Source organism: Halictus rubicundus, chromosome 9, assembly GCF_050948215.1.
Source record: "Halictus rubicundus isolate RS-2024b chromosome 9, iyHalRubi1_principal, whole genome shotgun sequence".
NCBI lineage: Eukaryota > Metazoa > Arthropoda > Insecta > Hymenoptera > Halictidae > Halictus > Halictus rubicundus.
The window spans coordinates 122,490-145,071 of record NC_135157.1 but is presented as its reverse complement, the minus strand read 5'-3'; the positions used below and the strand labels follow the sequence as shown (position 1 = coordinate 145,071).

Below are 22,582 nucleotides of genomic sequence, written 5' to 3'. Positions count from 1 at the left end.
CGCAATCCTACCTCCATCTGTCTACCACTTATCCCGCGAGAACTCAGAGATCCTGATTTCAAAATACAGATACAGAAAACAGACACTGGCATTGATTCAATAGGACAACGCATCAGGCAATTACGTCGAGACCGAGAAAAACGACCGAGATATCAGGAAACAAGCAGTTCAGATGAAAGAGAAGAGCCCGCTCTTGGAAAAGTGTGACACTCTCCCATTGTGAATAAAAACCGATCTCTTCCGACCTTATCTCGAGAGGTGACGATGCCGCATGAACACCAGCACACCACACATCATTTTCAACCCGCAGCAAATTCCACAGAAATTTTTTCTACAGATAAGAACCAAAGCTTATCTGGCGATTTAATTTCATTTGAGGAACCGCTTGAAAATACAGTTATTGAAAACATAAACAATTCGCAAATGGATCTACCTAACATACCGCAGGAACCATCATACAGCACAGGTGGAATTTTACAACCCACCATAATTCAGCTACCCACAAGCGAAACAAGTGCAAGGCAGCTACCTGACCGTACAGCAGACCTTTATCCATTGTTTGACACCGCTACCGACAGTTCTTCTACCGAAACTGACCTGGAAGCGCCGCCAGAACCAAAACAAAAGATCATCGTTTCTCCAAACACCCTCACAGCAAAGGAAGACAATTACGTGCACTTTATATCAGCCGACTGCAATTTAATAACCCCTGTCGGAAAACTACTTTTGGACACTGAATTAATAAACAAACAGGAATTTCTAGCTGCAGGACCAAGGAAGGGACAAGTTGTAATTTCAAACAACGGATTATTAAAAACCTTCAGCATAATAATTTCCGACAACTTTTACGATAAACCAAATAGAATGGATATAGTCAACGGATTGAAAACTCTCCAACCAGCTTTAAGACAAAACAGAATCGAATCCTTTCGAATATCAGTCACCGGAGATTTGCATAAATTGCCACTCAACGAATTTTTCAAGACATTAGAAGAGACCTTCACAGAAAAAATTCCTCAAATCACAATATGCAATTGCATTATCACCACTCCTTCTTTGGAAAATAGACAAGAGATTATTCACGAAGCGCACGATAGTTTAATCGGAGGACATAAAGGAGTCACAAAAACCTACAACCGTATTCGAGCAAGATTTCATTGGCCACACATGCGTAATAAAATTCAAGATTACAGCCGAAAATGCAAAAGTTGTCAGGAACAGAAACTAGTTCGTGTAAAAACTCGCCAGCCTATGCTGATCACCGACACACCTTTGGACGCATTTGATAAAATTTCCCTGGATACCGTTGGACCATTACCAGTCACACCGGGAGGCAATCAATACATTCTTACCATGCAGGATAATTTAACCAAATATTGTATTGCAGTGGCAATACCCAACATCCGAGCCACTACCATTGCCGATGCTTTCGCAAGGCATTTCATCCCAGTTTATGGAGCACCTCGAGCCATATTAACAGACAAAGGAACCAGTTTTATCGGAAGCCTCATGAAAAACTTATCTGAAATTTTCAAAATCAAACAGATTACTACTTCAGGATACAGACCGCAAACTAATGGATCATTAGAACGAAGTCATATCGTACTCACGGAGTATCTTAAGCATCACATGGATAGCTACGAGGACTGGGATTTGCTAATTCCTTTTGCAATGTTCTCTTACAATACCTCAGTTCATGAAGCCACCAATTTCACACCATACGAATTAATTTTTGGTAAACAAGCTCGGGAACCAACCTCATTCCTAACTGGAACGAATTTGGAAACATGGAGACTATCTAACAGAGTTAATAACCAACATAGTCCGAATACGTAATCTGGCAGGCAGTAAAAATGGTGCTGAGGGGCATCCGCCCACGTAACAACAGAGCCATCCATCGAATAAACATCATCTTCGGGCTAGTAATGAGGGACCGAAGCGGCTACGCTAGCGGAGTGACCATCACCAGTAGTGGCCACGCTGAGGGCCACCTCCTGTTGGACCGATTACCTGATCAACCCCCACTGGATGTTGCGGAACACTGGACTCAAATAGGCTACGCAATCGAGACCACACCTAAAAATAAGTACACTACACTACACTACACTACACCCGACATTTTGTTTATCATAGTTTCCAGGACGTTTTTCTTTCTCAGATCGAAAGCATCACGCGAACCGCGATGTTTCATTTAAGGGGGGAGATGTTACGTATGGAGACGTTCTCCACGTTTATTTCGATTAGAATTTCTAATCTCTTTTCTGAGAACGAAAAGCGTCCCAACAGGCCCCTTTTATTAACGAAAGATACTGTATGCCCTCTTTATATCAAAATCTCTAGACACTCCCTTCTGGCATCCGTTAATCAATATTCTGATAGGAAATAGCCCGGATAACCTTCATTAACCCCTTTCAACGAAAATCTAACTGAGGCCTGCTTTTCATTAGAAGTGACAAAAAATGTGACTGTGACCCTAAGCGACATTAAATCTTAAACAGAGTACCCCTTTCATTTTCAAGGTATATAAACCCATTCGTTTTCATCCTCTTTGGTTCAGTTGAGAAGCGGTTCAGTCGAGATTCAGACGCGGTTCAGTACTCGTGCAGTCACGTCGCGCCAAGTCTAGTGAGATCGGGTTAAAGTCCCTTTCGAATCAATTCGTAACCTTATAGATTCCGTTAGTTCGGTATATATTCTATTTGGCATTCAGCAATCGCTATCTAACCCCGCATTGCCAGTGCGTCAACACCGTGCATCATAGGTAACAAATTCTCAAATTGTACATTCACTCGCGACACAAACAACATTTGTAATTATCTTAAATCAGAATATATTTGTCGTGTTTGTTAACTCGCGTAATCTACAACCCTTAATTATTGCCCAATATCCTAATCTAATAATTGAACGTTCCCACATGATACAATCTTACCGCTCGGATTGTATCAATTAAAATATATATAAGTTACGAGGCTTACTAATCTTAAATTCAAATCAACGAAGATTTCTCCCACCTAGTGGCTCCCCGGTTCCGCATTGGGTGCGTCCACGAAAACTATACTATCCTAGCGGATCCCCGATTTCGCATTGGGTTCTTCCGTATCCTAGCAGCTCCCTGATTTTGCATCAGGTGCGTCTGTGAGTTTTCCACCTTCCTTTCATATCGGGTTCGCCGCGTGTCCAACCTAGTGACTCCCCGATTTCACATTGGGTGCGTTCACGAAGTTTCATCCTCCTAGTGGCTCCTCGGTTTCGCATCGGGTGCGTCTGCGTTTGACTCCAACCTCCCAGAGGTTCCCTGATTTCACATCAGGTGCGTCCTCGACGTCAACTATCCTAGCGGCTCTCCGATTTCGCTTTGGGTGCGTCCGCGTACCTAACTAACAAATTGAAACCATATTCCTGGGGTAACTACCCCTCGCCGGCCTCTCGCGTTGCTCGCAGCCCTGGCTCGTAACATGTGCATGATACAAAAAAAATATTTTTAGGGGCTCCACAGCTCCTTAGGTAAACTATTCGTATCTCTCCTTTACAACACCATGGAAATAGGAAACGTTCCTGGCACTTAGTAAAACAGCGTCACACATCCTTATATGTATTTTATCATACGTAAATTATACATACAAAATTCTTCTTAAATAATTTATCATGTTATACGCAAATGTAATTTCTCAATGAAGATATATTAGAAACATCTTTGTTCTGCAAATTTTACCACCGGTTAAAGTGTAAAAAAATTTTTTTAAATATGGTCGTATTCTACGATTCTTCCTGTTTGAAATTCCGTTTTTTAATTCGCGGAGCATCAAAAATCGCAAATATTGGGTACTTGAAACTGTTATCAAAATATATTAGGTTGGAAGGAAAGTTCTGCCATATTTTAAAGAAAACATTTGAATCAGTTCATAAAAATACATATTTAATATTATTCAATGATATAATTTCCATTATTTGTAAGGACTTGTTGCCATCTTTCAGGTAACCTGTCCATTCTTGTTTCCCAATGACTCAATAGCAACATGTGTTTTTGATTTACAAGCAAAATTACCTGCTTAGGTATGATACGCACGGCGATAATGCAGGTAGAAGGTGTTGTACCGTTTGGTTAGCCCAAGCCCATCAATTTTATGACGGGCAAGGTCAGATGTTGGTCAACTTTAAAAATGAGGCTAGCGTAAAAATTAGTTTCTACGACGAGTTTTAATTACTTTATGACCACCCTCCGACGAAAACACAAAGGAAAACACACGGTCAAAACGTGCTGGAAGTGACTTCCTCATACTAAATCATAATATCGCACCTCCTACTCAACATAACAGAAAAACATAACATGAAAACATAATTACTTTTACCAAGAAATTTCCGTGTGATTAATTCCATGATATTCGACGTAAGCTGTGGGTTATAGCAGTGGGCTAAGATATTAACACTAAACCAACCGACATTTCATTTATACCTAATCCTGCCATGAGCGGTCAAATGACCGCTTCAAAAAAAAATGTATCTAATATAGAAAGAGATTTTAGCCAATTGGATAGTAAACAAAATATTTTTTTCTATTTAGAAAAGTTTTATTTACATTTATGCATTTTCAGCACATTTTTTACAAATTACAGTATTTTGTATTGCATATTTTCCACATACGTATTTTTTACATTTTATACAAATTTTGTTAGTCTTATTGACTTTACAATATCTTATTTGACAAGCTTTCCGTTCAGATGAATCTATAGCTGTATTTGTTATTGTTTCTGATGAACATTCTTTGCTTAGCTGTCTCTCCTTCTGATATTCGCTCCCAAGCTCTTCTGCCAATTGAAATAAAAATTCTTGCCTCGATCCCGGCTAAATCTATGATATTGAAAAATACCTGTAAAGGCCATCTTTGACAATTAGATTTTACACTATATTTTCTGGCCATTTGATCGGATACATCTACACCGAATTTTGTGCTATTGTAAAATCTAATGGTCTCTGGTATATGGGTGTCACTTTTTTTTTTTGGTAGCTCTCTGTTATTTCTGCGAATAGATCCAACAAGCGTAGTTTTTTTGCTTGAAGTTTACTCGCTAATGACACGCTTGTAAAAAAATTGTCAGTTGTTATATTTCTCCCATGGGCCGTATATGGTTCTGCTAATTTCAAAGTTACAAACTATACAAACTGCCCAAGTGGGACCGATGATTTTCTCCCTTCATTTTTTCCCAAATATGGAAAGCCGTTTACTATATACTTACTACTTACATCGGAAGCCAACCAGAATTTTATGCCAAAGGGCCTAGCCGATTAAGATGGTCAAAACTGCCCTTAGACGTTTTCCAATAATTAATGAACCATTCGAAAGCTGACCAAGAAAAACCCCTCTGAGCCAAATTTCAACCCCCTATCTTGCTCGTGAGGGTAGTTACAGGGTAAATTAGATTTTGAGCTTTTCTGTGCATTTTCCGCACTCTTATGCTTCCCAAAATTCTGAAAAAAATGTGACATATTTTGGACCCTAAGGCGGATTTTTGAGAATTTTTTCAGATTTTTTTGATGCAAACTGTGGTCGTAAAAAATGAAAAACCTCAAAAAAATCGGAAAAATGCAGGTTTCTCAAAAATATGAAAACATGCTATTGAGCTGTTTAGTGCCCCAATAAAGTACCATAACAGGCAGTGTCCTCAATTTTTTTTAGATTTTTTGTTGTGGGAAGTCTTTGTCAAAAACAAGAAAAACCGAATTTTTTCGACGTTTCTGCTATTAGGAGGAAAGTTACACTTGTTGATTTTATCGCAAGTATATATTAAGTCATTTTTAACGTTATTACATTGAAACAAGTAAGTGTTTGACCTCAGAAATATGTTTTAAGAGAAAAATAAATTCTATTTCGTGCGATATATACCAGAATGTTCGCAACGTTTACAACATCGCCGGTTGGCCGAGGAGTCAAGGTGTCGGACTACGGAGCGGAAACGCTGGGTTCGAATCCCGTCGAGGGTAAAGTTTTTTTTTTCCGTACATCATCTTTATTTTTTCAATTTTTTATTACATGGTTTATTCATGTGATTTTTAAAATATTTTTTTAATGTTTTAAAAATATTTAAGAAACATTTTTAACTAACTTTTATTTATATTACTCCGATTTGACTTCGACTTTAATGATATTATTTTCTTGGATTAGGCAATAAATTAATATTTATATTATTGTGTTCGTCCACGATTTCCGCCAGATATAGAAATTGCTTGCGAAAATTGGTAAGATTCCGTGAAAAGAATTTTTAAATCTACTTCTGTCATTTCCGGAAAATCCAGAGTATCTACCGAGGATACTGTTTGAAATGGAGTCGTTTTGCAGTTCCAATTATGTCCAATTTTTGGAAAGGTTTCGTTGTCTACTTGTTTGTGTAGAAGCTGATACTTTTGACCTTGTATACTATACATTGCCTCTACAACCCAATGAATTTTCGTGACTTTTCGGGAATAATTCGACTCTTTCGTCGAAAGTTGAGAACGATTACCTTTTAAAGCAGGCATGAGAACTCTGAAACCAAGACCTGTTAAATGAGATGTAACATCTCGAAAACCTCTGTCGACAATACAAAAGTCTCCCCTCTTCATGATGGTTTTCAATCAAGTAACTATAAACGGAAATACATCCTCATTTACGTTACAATAAAGGGGAATGGCTAAGGCTTATTTGTGTACCTGATACCTCACTTTAAAAATAGTGGTAGTATGTAGCCCTTTTCTTTCAATTTGACAAAAACCAATACTTTGCTGCGTGTTATTTCTTCAGAGTTCTTCTCATTTCCTCCATAATTTCTGAAGACGCAAGGCTTAGAAAGTAGATTAATGAAATTTAATATTAAGAATGTTAGAGAGGACCGTAATGAAGATCACATACTATTAGAGAATCGAGGAAGTGATAGATACTCTAAAACTATATTTACATATATTTTACTCAAAAATGTTTCTTAAATATTTTTAAAACATTAAAAAAATATTTTAAAAATCACATGAATAAACCATGTAATAAAAAATTGAAAAAATAAAGATGTACGGAAAAAAAGACTTTACCCTCGACGGGATTCGAACCCAGCGTTTCCGCTCCGTAGTCCGACACCTTGACTCCTCGGCCAACCGGCGATGTTGTAAACGTTGCGAACATTCTGGTATATATCGCACGAAATAGAATTTATTTTTCTCTTAAAACATATTTCTGAGGTCAAACACTTACTTGTTTCAATGTAATAACGTTAAAAATGACTTAATATATACTTGCGATAAAATCAACAAGTGTAACTTTCCTCCTAATAGCAGAAACGTCGAAAAAATTTGGTTTTTATTGTTTTTGACAATGATCTCCCACAACAAAAAAAAACTCAAAAAATTGACAACACAGTTTACAACAAAAAAATCTGAAAAAATTCTCTAAAATGCAGCTTAGGATCCAAAATATGTCACATTTTTTTCAGAATTTTGGGAAGCATCAGAGTGCGGAAAATGCACGGAAAAGCTCAAAATCTAATTTACCCTGTAACTACCCTCACGAGCAAGATAGGGGGTTGAAATTTGGCTCAGAGGGGTTTTTCTTGGTCAGCTTTCGAATGGTTCATTAATTATTGAAAAACGTCTAAGGGCAGTTTTGACCATCTTATTCGGCTAGGTCCTTTGTCCGGTTTATTTGGCATGTATTCAGTAAATCTACAACGTGCTTTTGTTGGAAACAATTGTTCATCTATAGAAAGATATGCTCCTGGTTTATAACAGTTTTGACTGTTTTCGATAAATTTGTACCCAACTTCAGAGATCAAAACGAACTTATCGTTTTGTAAGCGTTGAGCTTCGTTGATTTCTGTTGTCAAACCGAATAAAGGCCGTCGCACACTAGACCGCACCGCCGCCTGACCAGCACCGCACCGCCGCCGACATTTTGACATTCTTCTATGTGATTCAAATGGGAACGCGAATTTTTTTTCTTAAATTTTTTATATTGACATTTGTAGAAAAGTAAATACTGATTAATTTTTTATGGAAACATTTTTTTGACAAATCATAGGAAATGTCTTAAAAATCATGTTAATAGTACTATTATACAGCGGAAATAACATGAGTAATAATAACAACACAAATAAATTATAGACGTAAATAAAATCAATATTATACATTATATGTTATATTATACATATATACATTATTTATAAATATTTCGAACGAAAATCTTTCAGTCTCATATGCGCTATTTGTTCATGGTTAAAAATATCCTAACAACTGTATTACATACTTTAAATACACCCGCTGACACATATGAAACTATCATTTAAATTTGTATTTTGATAGTCCATGATTCACTATTTTAAGCGTTTTGCTTAATCTGAATTTCATGACTTTGTCTTCAGAATGATATATCTTAGAACAAAATAATCTGAAATGAATAATAATTTGGATTTGGTAGCTTGGAAGAGTTCTTAGTCTGTTGCAAACAAATTTTTTTTAATATCTCAATCTTGAAAAATCGACTTTTGGCCATAAGGAACGGTTGCCCTACATATGCTTCACTTTACGATTCCCTAGTAGCATTTATGGTTGTCATTTTGTTAGGCCTTGATTGCGATATTGGTTGGCCAACCATTAAAAATGTCGCCTTTTTATGCAAGTGGTCCATCGGTCATGGCCAACGAAGGGCCAACACCATTATTAACACGAACGGCCAACTGGGCCCGTTAACATATCATTCCGTCATCATGCACGTAGATGCTATGATCTGGGCTACTAGATACGTCAACAAATTCATATCAAGACTAGGGGGCTTCGCCCCCTACTCGCTTCGCTCATCAACCTTGCGACTTCGTCGCTCGGAGTTTTTGCGTGACAGAACTATCCTATACAATAGAGGGATATCTAAAACACGAGATATTCGAGCGTTGAGAAACGCGGTTTCCAGACCACATAATATCACGTTCATTATCAGTGACCTTAAGGCGGTGGGCACGGCTCAAGATTGTGTGAGTGCATCCCCTCCCTAGTTCCGCACACGTACCCGAGTTTTGCAAGGGTACGGGAGGCCCGCTCTCATTTGTTAACAATGCAAAAATAGTACTGTTCTGTAGTCAAAATCTCTAGATAAAAGTTCAATCTAGGGTGAAAAGGTCCTCAGAAGTCGTACTTTTGCGTTTTTTAGCCGTAATTTGCAATATTCAGCAGCATACTGCTTGTCGAGTGACATTATCGTAAATATCGAGAGATTCAGAGCTCGTATGGAGTTCGTTGGACCTTTCCACCCTAGCGGGAACATATAGGAACTCAATGCCACGCCGATCACGTTGTATGCTTACGTATCAAACAAATGAAAGCGGGCACCCAGAAAAATTAGATCATTGAGTATTTCATCAAAATATAGTTCCGACATTTTTCGCTACGAGCGCTGTACTATGTTCCCGATCTGTCTCATCGTCAGTAGTCACTGTATCGGTAAAACAGAGGCCTATAGGAGCATGCGCGGCGCGAAAGCGTGGATGGCGTGTACGTGTGCGACGGCGATCGCAAGGGTCCGGGATGCCTGGAAATATTTCCCAATAATGCAGAGACGGGACTTTTCCATAGTGAAAAGAGCTAGATAAAGGTTCAATCTAGGGTGGAAAGGTCCTCAGAAGTCCTACTTTTGCGTCCTCGAGAAATGATTAGCTATATTCGGCAGCATGTTGTCCGCCAGAGAGGCCTGTAGGAGCATGAGCGGCGCGTCAACGTTGATGGCGCTGTCGTAGCCTCGTTCGAATAGCCGTGCCGTGGCACACTCACACACCGCCTGATCAGCGTGAACGTGTGCCGACGGCGATCGCAAGGGTCAGGGATGCCTGGAAATATTTCCCAATAATGCAGTCACGGGACTTGTCAATGGTGGAAAGAACTAGATGAAAGTTCTATCTAGGGTGGAAAGGTCCTCAGAAGTCGTACTTTTGCATCATTGAGAAACGGTTAGCAATATTCGGCAGCACGTCGTTTCTCAGGGAAGCTATGGGAACTGACATGGCGGCACACTCACACACCGCCTGGTCGGCGTGTACGTGTGCCGACGGCGATCGCAAGGGTCCGGGATGCCTGTAAATATTTCCCAATAATGCAGAGACGGGACTTTTCCATAGTGAAAAGCGCTTTAGCCAATTAGCATCTTGGAAGGTTGGATAATACAAGGATATGAATTTTCAGTAATGGCACTAGATAAAAAGATCAACCTGACATGCTGAATCCCTCAAAAATCCCTAAAAATTATTGTTCGCGAAATGTAACAAATAGTTGGGCAAACTATATTTATCAATTGATTTTTTCTAGTTTTTATCTCCAGATAAAAATGAATATATTCTAAATATTTTCTGTAAAAATTTGATTTCAATATCTCTAATGGTTTGAAAGCAACCTGTTGCGAATTAGTATCTTGCGTCGATGGCCCGCTCCATAACATTGACACTGGAGGGTGTCATAAATTAGCCCTCCCACGACACTGTCTCGCCGAAGACGAAAGAACTTTCCTGTAACCTCAGTGCAAAACACAGTCATTCTCTAAAGTCTGAAACATTGCCGCTTCGCACGAATGTACGATTGCCTAGTAAATATGATCCAAATTATATCATGTTTGGTGTCAATTTTATCAGGAAAATTACACGAATGTGTTGAGAGAAGTTTCATGAATATATTATGAAAAACAAAAGAATTGGGACATTGCATTAGTATTGTTTCACCGATATACCTGACCCCGCATAATGTTACACTCTTCGGCGGTCTAGCTTCTAGCCCCTTCGAAGGGTAGACACTTGGGCGCGTCATAAATTGGCCCTTCTCCGATAGTGTCCAGCCAAAGACGAAAGAGCTGGTATGCAGCCTCGGTGCGAAACACAGTCATTCTCTGAAATCTGAAACATCGTCGCTCCGAACAAATGTACGAATGCGTAGTAAATATGATACAAATTATACCATGTTTGGTATCATTTTTATCAGAAACATTCCACGAATGTGTTGAGAGAGGTTTCAGGAAAAAATAAGGAAAAACAAAAAAAATGATGACATTGCATTAGTATTGTCTCACCGATGTACCTGACCCATGTTACACCCAACGACCGGCACACCGAACGGCCAGGCCGACTATGCTTGCAATGTTCCGCATTTTATATGGATTTCTGTATGCATTGTCTGGCCGGCCTGACGGTACGCGGGGTCCGAGAGTTTCTGCGTTTTTATGAAATACATAATGGTAATAACGGTACTTCATTCATAACTTATAACGTAACTTTTAATATACTTGGTTTTTTTTATAATTACAGTAGGTATATTTAGCAAACATGTGCATAATCTTTATTTGCATTAAATTTTGTATTAAATTAAATTAAATTAAATTAAATTAAATTAAATTAAATTAAATATTTCTGGAATTCCGACGAATTTGTTTCGAATGAAGTTGCATACGTATCGATAATATCATTAAAATATCCTCACGAAGTTACCGCACTCCTCAAAAAATTGTCATAATTTACCTTCTTGTCATACCTTCTAGGCGTATGTAACTTCGTAAGTATATTTTAATGATATTATCAATACGCAGAGTTGGGCAAAATAGTTATCGAAATAAAAATTTCGAATAACGAATGAAAGATAAAAAAATTTGTATTAAAATTTGAAAGTTAAAATTACAATCTCATTAAAGACGGTCCAAATGCTCTAGATAAGCTCTAGAAGTCATTCGTATTAACAATATTGTTCTGATTAAAAACATAAAAGCATAAAAAAATAAAAGCATGTATTAATAAATAGATTAAAAACATGAAGCATCATTTGGACTGTCTTTAATGAGATTGTAATTTTTATCGTAACATTACGTATCGGTGAAACTTGTCCTAATCCCACAGGCATTCTGTGCCCCTTAGCTCTTTTATCTGGGGTTATATTGGGAGGGCTAGTTTCTGACACCCTCAAGCGTGTACCTGTCGAAAGACCCAGAAGCTAGACCGCCGAAGGGTGTAACATTGTGCAAGGTCAGGTATATCGGTGAGACAATACTAATGCAATGTCCCAATTCTTTTGTTTTTCATAATATATTCATGAAACTTCTCTCAACACATTCGCGTCATTTTCCTGATAAAATTGACACCAAACATGATATAATTTGGATCATATTTACTAGGCAATCGTACATTCGTGCGAAGCGGTGATGTTTCAGACTTTAGAGAATGACTGTGTTTTGCACCGAGGTTACAGGAAAGTTCTTTCGTCTTCGGCGGGACAGTGTCGTGGGAGGGCTAATTTATGACACCCTCCAGTGTCAATGTCACGGCACGGAGTTATAGAAAGCAAATTTTTACTGAAAATATTTAGAATGCGTTCACTTGTATCTAGAGATAAAAACTAGAAAAGAATCATTTATTTAAATATAGTTTATCAAACCATTTGTTACATTTCGCAAACAATAATTTTTACGGATTTTCGAGGGATTCAGCATGTTAGGTTGATCCTTTTATCTAGTGCGAATCATTACTGAAAATTCACATCCCTGTATTATAGAGAAATGGGTTGCGGAATTCCAGACCCCTCCAGCCCTCGTAGGCACACGTACACGCCGACCAGGCGGTGTGTGAGTGTGCCGCCATGTCAGTTCCCATAGCCTCCCTGAGAAACGACGTGCTGCCGAATATTGCTAACCATTTCTCGATGATGCAAAAGTACGACTTCTGAGGACCTTTCCACCCTAGATAGAACTTTCATCTAGCTCTTTTCACCATTGACAAGTCCCGTGACTGCATTATTGGGAAATATTTCCAGGCATCCCTGACCCTTGCGATCGCCGTCTGCACACGTACACTCCGACCAGGCGGTGTGTGAGTGTGCCGCCATGTCAGTTACCATAGCCTCCCTGAGAAACGACGTGCTGCCGAATATTGCTAACCATTTCTCGATGAGGCAAAAGTACGACTTCTGAGGACCTTTCCACCCTAGATAGAACTTTCATCTAGCTCTTTTCACCATTGACAAGTCCCGTGACTGCATTATTGGGAAATATTTCCAGGCATCCCTGACCCTTGCGATCGCCGTCTGCACACGTACACTCCGACCAGGCGGTGTGTGAGTGTGCCGCCATGTCAGTTACCATAGCCTCCCTGAGAAACGACGTGCTGCCGAATATTGCTAACCATTTCTCGATGATGCAAAAGTACGACTTCTGAGGACCTTTCCACCCTAGATAGAACTTTCATCTAGCTCTTTTCACCATTGACAAGTCCCGTGACTGCATTATTGGGAAATATTTCCAGGCATCCCTGACCCTTGCGATCGCCGTCGGCACACGTACACGCTGATCAGGCGGTGTGTGAGTGTGCCGCGGCACGGCTATTCGAACGAAGCTACGACAGCGCCATCCACGTTGTCGTACGCCCGTACATTCTCTCTTCCTCTGTTTTACCAATACAGTGTGTTGCTCGATACTGAACTTTGGAAAACGTTCCTAGCTCCCCTACTGGACAGAAATGTTACTATTTAGCTTCCTCTAGCGGCCGTTCGTTCTTTCATAGCGTGACGATCATTATTGTGTCGGGGCATTCGGAGCTTGCCCTGGTCAGGTTCGGTTCCCTCCCCTTAAGAACCTTTGATTATCAATTTTTAGAAAATTTCGACGACATTTTGAATTTTGGCCACAAGTGAGCATTGTAAAGGGAGCATTGTGTGCCTTAAAATAATTCTACAATAGTTTTGGCAATAGAAAGTGCTGGTGCGGTGCTAGTCAGGCGGCGCGTCGCGCCGCACAGTGGTGCCAAATGACCAAAAAGCGGCAAAAAATCTGTAAAAACGAAACTATCCAACGAATTTGTGTGAAAATTTGTGGAGAGATTGCCACAGGTACAACGCTTATTTGGCAAAAAAAATTTTTGCAAAAAGTTGTTAACATTAAGTAATATGGGATAATCGAAAATCTCTGTTTTCTGTCCATTTTTTATTTATGAAAGCATACAACAAATTCTTTAATAGATTTTGGTCTGGAACTAATTGTTTTGGCAAGGTGTAATGTTGATCTAACTTTGTGCAAAATTTCAAGAGATACTTCGAGATGCTTTCGCCGCAATTTAAGTTTAAATATCAATTTTCGGAATTTCCGAGAATGAATCGCGCGAATGTCATGATTATTTGATGTTTTATGTGAAATTTTTAAGGGATACATATCAGATAGTAAAAAAAAATATGACATTCATACATATAAAAAAATATTCAATAACAATTTTTTATGTTAAATAAACAAAGTTTTCGTTCACTGGACTACTGTCGCAAAAATGCAACAGGTATTTTTTGGTAGTGCTTCAATGAACGCTATAAATTTAATTTATGTAAGATAAACAAATTGTTAATTAATATTTTTTTATACAGAAAAAATTAATAACTCAGATGCACTTCACATTTTTCTTTATTATTTAGAAATATTCCTAAAAAATTTCACCTGAAACATCAAATAATCGTGACACCCGCGCGATTCATTCTCGGAAATTCCGAAAGTTGATATTTAAACTTAAATTGCGGCGAAAGCATCTCGAAGTATCTCTTGAAATTTTGCACAAAGCTAGATCAATATTATAACTTGCCAAAACGATTAGTTCCAGATCGAAGCTATTCAAAGGATTTTTTGTATTCGTCCATAAATAAAAAATGAACGTATCCCAAAGGGGCTTCAGGTTAGTCCATATTACTTAATGTTAAACAACTTTTTTTGGAAATTTTTTTTGCCAATTAATAGTTGAAACCATTTGCAATAACCCATATGATTTTTAGACCCCTATGTATTGAATTATAGACGGAGTAATTACGTAACTATCGCACTGAAAACTGATTAATTCCCAGGAGCGAGGAAATGGTTATTTACCATGCGTATATCTCCGTAAAAAAAATTTTTTTTTAAAATCATTCGATACAAAAATAATTTTTTTTTATAAAAATCGAAAATTTATAAAATGGATTTTTTGCCGCTGTCACGTGCGTACCAGACTTGGCGACCCGAGCGGCCAGAAAAAGGCTCGCATCTGGCCGAGTCCTTGGCGAACCGTCATAAAACAATTTCCTAAAAAATTGCAGGACGGTTGGGGACCCGTACGACCGAAAAATCATAAACCCCAAATGTTTACAACACCCAATAAATAATAAACCTTCTACCCCCAACGATCCATACAGACCACACCCACAGCTACACCTACGCCAATCAGAAAAATAGACACTCACCCCCACAAAAACGCAGACAACCAATAGAAACGTAACAAAAAACACTTAGTAGCTAAGTTCAAACCGACACGCACTCGAGTTCCGAATTCCGAACCGTCAACACGTTCTTGTAAAACTTCGACTTCAATAAACGGCTTTAATAGTGATTCCCGTTCACGATCCACTACCCGAGTCCCGATCCCGGGTAAATTCCTTAAGTGGCTTGACCCAAAAAGGTAAAGACAAAGTATTTTGCGTCGCGATCGGCCCGTAAATTGGTACATCGTCGCGAACGTAACACCGCCTTGGCACCACTATGCGCCGCGTCGCGACGGTGCGGTCTAGTGTGCAACAGCCTTTAATCTCATGATTTCTGTAAAGTCATTTCGGCTCATAGTTGTCGAGAAAAATGATAGACCCCATTTCTTGTTCCATAAATATGATAGATCCATATTTTTAGCCTCATATACGCCGTGTGCATATAGAAGTCCAATAAATGCATATAATTTTGCAATAGATAAATTCCATTTCGTTTTCAACACTCGAAATGCCTCTGATTCCGTATATTTTCTTACATGTTCAATCATGTTATGATCAATAATCGAGGAAAATGCCGACTCAACTCTGCCCTTTATAAGATTTCGTTTAGCGTATCCTGTCGGTCTTGATATTTCCTTGAAAATATTATAAATTCTTTTATTTTTTGTCAAACTCATTTTCACTTTCGGAACTAACTTCTTTTTTGTCCTCTTCGTATATGCAAAATATTCTCTTCGTCCGTATCGCTGTCAAATAAGTCACAATTATTTTCCACTGTATCATTATCAATATCGGAAACTTCTTGGTCATCTTCTGAACAATCCTCGTCAATATTATTTATTTTGTCTAATAAATTGATATTCCTCCAATGTCTTGACATTTTTGGGGATGAATATACAAATGATAAAGTAAAAACTAAAATATAAAAATATAAATCAAACGGGGCAAAAACATTGAGAACATAAATAAAAAAAATTCAAATGTCAATCATACCACAAAATATTGTTGGCTCTGTTCACTTTGTTGAAACTAGCACTTATAACGCGTAATAATCTCTATTATTCACTCTGTGAAATTTTAATGCTCTCTGTTCGGATCGCAAGACCGTACTGTCGTACAAAGAAAGGTAGGCATTTGTACCAATCGCGCGTTTGTTTGCACTGTAGAACCACAATTACATTGTGGACTCGTAAAACAATTTCAGGAGTGTGCTTTCCGAAGAATATAGTCGTAAATACCATGAATTGTTCAAATAGTCAAATGACCGCTCGTGGTAGACTAGACATGCTATGAAATTTTTTCGGAAAGTAAACAATAAAGAAAGTTGTGAATATTGAAAAATGGGTTGTATGTATATTATAGGAAAAGTCAATAAGTTACATGACGATACAGTAACATTGTATACAAGAAATTCTAAACGAAATTTCAAAAACGGTCATTTGACCGCGCGTGGTAGGTTTAGTGTTAAACTGTTACCGCCCACTACTACGCGATTGTAGGGGGTAGAAAGACGCCATTTCGTATGAGTTCGAAGTGGTGACATTGTATTGACACGAATGCGCGGCCGATTGGTTCAGAGTGGAAGAGGCATGCCTCGTTTCACACGCATTTTCGGCTGTATTCGAAATACATATTGGCTACAGCGGTCACACATACTATGTAGTAGGGCTGTTACTTTGCTTCGAAGGTCGAAGATTTCGAAGCTTCGAAGCTTCGAATGCAGAAAATTCGAAGGTGATGAAAATCGAAGGATCGAAACTTCGAACCTTCGATTCGTTTCCAGTTAGCGGATAAAAGGAATAAATTTTCATAATATTTGTTTCTATATTCACCATCTGAATTATTTCAATAATTTATTGTTAAGATAATATATTTATTATTTGAATTATCATTTCGATAGTTCACTGATAAAATAATTGTTTAAATAAATAAATTTTTACAATTTGTTTCTATATTCATTATTTGAATTGTTATTTCAATTATTTTCCCGTACTTTAACACGGGAAGAGGCTAACCACTCTGCCAACCAGCGATGTTGTAAGCGTTACGAACATTCTGGTATTTATCGCATAAAATACAATTTACTCTTTCTCTTAAATCACATTTCTTAGTACAAATAATACCTTGTTTCAATGTAATAACGTTAAAAATGACTTAATATATATATATCCGCGGTAAAACCAATAAGTCTAACTTTCCTTCTCATAGCAGAAACGTCGAAAAAATTTGGTTTTTATTGTTTTTGACAATGATCTCCCACAACAAAAAAAAACTCAAAAAATTGACAACACAGTTTACAACAAAAAAATCTGAAAAAATTCTCTAAAATGCAGCTTAGGATCCAAAATATGCCACATTTTTTCAAAATTTTAGAAAGCATCAGAGAGCGAAAAATGCGCGAAATCTAATTTACCCTGTAACTATCCTCACGGGCAAGCTAGAGGGCTGAAATTTTACTCAGAGGGGTTTTTCTTGGTCATCTTTCGAATGATTCAGTAGTTATTGTAAAACCTCTAACAAGAAGTGCAGTTTTGAACATCTTCATCGGCTATACCCTTTGTTACAGACTTCAATGGTAAGATTTAAAAATCTGTAAAACGTCGTATAACCTACTAGAAACTATCACCTATTATTGGCTTTATTTTAAAAATTGTTAGTAGGTGTTTGGCAATTAAAAATAGGTTGAGAGACAACAACACACTTATGAAATCGAGTTTTTGAATATACATCTGCTGTCATTGGTGTTGTAATATTGCTCCTCCTTAACGGCTACATGCATTTTACAAATAGATGTAACTTTATCAGTTTAACACAACAACTAATTTTAAAGTAATTAGTTACATTTACAAATACAACGAATTATTTGGATCTAATTTACAAAATGTATATTTAGTAATCCTATAATTGTAAGTGAATAAAGAATGAATTATAGAAAAATAGTACATACATAAAATTATTTAGTGAAAGAGTCAAAATGAAGATAGTATTAGCACTTTAACCTTGGAATATTTTGTAACAAAAATAATTAATTTACTTTCAGAAATTTGAGTAGAGGTTTCGAATAGATTGAAAGATTTATTCTGTACATTCTTTCAAAAACTGCAAATGTTTGTACTTATTTTACTGAAGGAATGTTAATTTTAAAAAATTGTAATACTTACTCATATTGTGAATGTAACTGATCATAAATACCATTTCTTTTATAAATGCTTGTGACAACGGACTTCCATATATCATGTAAGTCTTTGCGTTCTGCATATAAAGTCTCTAAATCTGTATTTACATCTATTATTATTCTATTAGTATCTGCCTTTTTTTTATCTTTAATTTGTAATTGCTCATCCAGATATGCTATTTCTTCTTCAACTTTCCAGATTTCTTCTTGCAATCGATATAAAATAAAATCTCGTTGATACTTTTTATTGATTAACTTCTTTCTTTTATTCGCATCTTGCGATGAGATCTGTTTAGATATTTTTAAGTAATCATTAAGGTCATTTTCCCACTTTAACAAATAGCTATAGAAAGTCAACAAATTTTTCAACTCTTGTGAACATTTTTTCTGTTTATTCTTTACATCATCTAATTTATTGTGATTTTTTTTTAAAACTTCTTTAGCTTCTTCTACATTGTGGTCTTTCTTTTCTCTTAACAGTGTAATTCTAGACAATGCTTCGAAATATTGGTTAATATTTGTATGTTGTTGTTCGACTTGTTGCTGTGTCTGATAAAGATTTATACCTTCTGATTCTAACTCTTTTTCTACTTTTTTTAGTGACGCTTCCTAAAAATATACAAATTAGCAATATCAGTTTAATTAAAACATGGTTATTATTACATTAGTAATACGACAATGCTACAATAACTGTATATTGTAAATGCTATCAGAATTTTATAATAAATTGAATTGATTGATATGTGTACATAGTGCATATACATAAATGATTACACGCAAAATCTTACAATAACCAAATTCATCAATTAACATGTTAACTGCCGCTTGAGTTCCAGGTATTTTATCCAAGTCTTACTTATTTCATTTGCACAAATGATTGGAGTTATTAACAATTACTATTAATTACTTGATAAAGAACTGATATCCAGGACTACTAATATTATGAGAATTGTTCTGAAGTAATGTAAAAGCACAGGTCACTGGAGACTACCACAGCAGTCAACGTGTTAAGTTCTGCTTTAATAATATAAAACATGTAAATTTTATGTAATATACATTTTACTTACAAGTTCAAATATTTCTTCAGAAAGTGTGTTATTAACATTTAATAAATGTGTATGAAGTGTTTCTTGAAATTTTTTCATTAATTTGTCGTCTGGATCCAGTACATTTAATGAAGATATGTCAGAAAAATCCATCTTTGCTATACAATTTTTATTTGCTTCAAAAATGAATTTTCTTGTACAATAAAAGATGTAGTATTTAAATGCACAAAACTATTTTGATTGTTTTCCGCGTTTGTACTACGTAATACAATAATTATAACTGTATCATAGTCATCAATGTTTCATTTCCATAATGCCGGTTACTATACCAACGTTGGTAATTGGACCACAGACTAAAGAATATTTTTATCAGAGAGGATAGGAGAGTGCTCACGTCCGGGTTTTCAGCGTTCCCGATACAGTGCTGACATCTGCTAAGCCTTAGCATGGAACAGAACCAGGCCACCGACGAGATATATATAAAGACTGCCAGCCTTACGGGAGAATGTGTCGCTCGAATTTTTTATTTTATTTATTTATTTATTTATTTATTGCTTTAAACCAAGTGGTTTATATAGCAAGTACAATATTATTACATCTAGTTTACATTAAATAGGTTTACACTGTTTCTAAAGTCTAACGGAACATTGTTTAAGGAAATTATAAATTATTTTCAGTCCTTTTATGTCAGGTTTACATAAGAAGGAACTAATACAAAGAGGGAAACAGTACTTGCCTTTGAGGAGCTTTGTTTCCAATGTATTGCCAGAGAGGATAGGAGAGTGCTCACGCCCGGGGTTTCGGCGTTCCCACTTTCGTGACATCGCCGCTTTAGCATGGCACAGAACCGTGTCGTCTTTCCTGGAACAGAACCGTGTCGTCTTTCCTGGAACAGAACCGTGTCGTCTTTTAGCATGACACAGAACCGTGTCGTCTTTCCTGAAACATAACCGTGTCGTCTTTTAGCATAAAACCGGACGCACATTATTTTTTTAACCAGGATTAGAACGTACAGCTTAATTGTTGTATATGAAATATGTAACTAACATGTAAATCTTGGGTACAAAATCTCTAATTAATATAAATTAAGAATAATATTAATTGTAATGATACGTATTTTATTTCTTTCCAATTTTGTAGTTGCAAACTCTAGTTGTAAAAAATGGAAAACCCGGAAAAAATCGAACAAATACAGATTTCATATCGAAGTTTAAAAGCGACCACCCTGAAAATTAATTTAATAATGAGCTATTGTCATCAACACTATCTTAAATTTTTTCATATATTTAGCTACTGTTATTATTAATTGAAAAAAATTTTCTTTCATGAATAAATATTTTTTCCACCTCAGCACCATAAGATTTTTACTAGATTACTTTAAAAACATGTTAGAACTATTTTTAAATAATTTTAGTCGAAAACATTCTAGTTTACTCTTTATTTCACCGTTCTACTAATTTTTTATGGGCTGCATTGCAGCTCTGTTTAACACTCATTTACAACTCGATACCATAGTACCATCCATATTCAAGGAAGAACAATTTTTTGCGACGATCATTGAAAAAACAAAATAGTTTCCACAATTGCAGTACTTTAGTGCGTTTGTGACTTAGCGCCCAGAACACCTACCTGTGTTCTGTGTCCCATCTGGAGTTTTATGGTACGCTAACAATCGCTATTGAGTCGCAAGCCAGACCGTACAAGCGAATGCATCCACAACTTCCAGAGACCTGCCTCCAAACCTAATTAAAGGAAGGCTAAACATGCAGTGTGCACGAAACTCCTCAAAAGAGGTGGATTCCAGTCGCTCGAGTCATAAACCGCATTCGATACTTCATCGACAGGGTGATCTTACATATTGCCGTAACAGTTCCTGAACACATTATCATTCATCTGAAACTGCTTTGTACGGTATTACACACGCCACATAATTTTTATTTTCTATTTTTGTCAAAGTAGTATATATAACAGAATCATACAAGTGTCTACAATTACTTGAATTCCAAAATACAGAGCGTTTCTTCCTCTGCGACTGTGAAAAAGGACTTTAAAAGAATGTTTAGATAACAGGTGGGCTGTCCTTCCAAAAGGCACCTGTGGCCGATCGAGATGAAACTTGGTGAGTATGTAAAACTCAACATTCTGAATAACTTTTTCCTATACATGTAACCGCGGCTCAGCCATAGTTTCGGAGATATTCGGGGAAAACTGCAGCTACTACTACATTGAATTTTGCCTATACGTGTACGTCCGAGACGTGCGTATTGTGTTTCCCCGGTGCTTTTCGGAAGTACAGCCGGAGGTATAATTCAAGTTTGTTGGGGTTAGGCCGTTGAGGGGACGGAATCGACACAATGATCTGTTTATGTTTTTTCCGCTAGAAATGTGATACGCACGCCTCGGACGTGCACGTATAGGAATATCTCCGAAACTATGGCCGAGCCGCGGTTACATGTATAGGAAAAAGTTGTTCAGAATGTTGAGTTTTACATACCCACCAAGTTTCATCTCGATCGGCCATCGGTGCCTTTCGGAATAATATCCAAAAATTGTTTAATACAAAGCGGGATATAATCCGGTGTAAGTTAAGAAGTAATATCATTGATCTTCTAATAAGTAATATCACTGAATAAGTTAAGAAATAATATCATTGATGGAAAAGCAAAAAATCATTTATTACATAGGAATGCAGATATCGATAGAAATACAGATACAGTAAATATGTTCCAGTGTTCAAATCCTGACGACTAACGCATTTTTTAAAAATTTTATTATGTTTTATCATTGTATATTTATATTATCAATTTAAATCGATTAAATTTCAATATAATGATAAGTACCGATTTCATTTTGATAAAACATAGCAGGCCGCCGAAAATGATCGGAAAGTAGTAAAATATATCACCTAGCAATTCCATTTAAATTATATAATCAACATGGATCAGACAGGACGTCAGTATCAATCAACGTTCGAAATTACGATAACATAAAAGGGAGAAAAGACCGCACTGGTTCAAGTAAAGGTAGATGAACTTATGTCACATCACACAAACGTAACAGTAACTTGTTCGGAAACCGAAAAATGAACACAGGATATTTATAAAGACTTCTTAAAATTTAA

The 22,582-nt window shown here is 36.9% G+C and overlaps 1 protein-coding gene across 1 annotated transcript in view; it reads right to left on the bottom strand.

Annotated features, from left to right (window-relative positions):
* L(2)41ab (lethal (2) 41Ab) overlaps nucleotides 1–19,839 on the bottom strand; it is a 50,403-nt gene extending 30,564 nt beyond the window's left edge. The window contains exons 1-2 of the mRNA XM_076794035.1: nucleotides 19,483–19,839; nucleotides 18,402–19,024 (exon numbers count right to left, since the gene is read on the bottom strand). Coding sequence (XP_076650150.1) covers nucleotides 18,402–19,024; nucleotides 19,483–19,614 — 755 coding nt within the window. The 5' untranslated portion in view covers nucleotides 19,615–19,839. The remainder of the gene's footprint in view (nucleotides 1–18,401; nucleotides 19,025–19,482) is intronic.
* Nucleotides 19,840–22,582: the final 2,743 nt, after the last annotated feature.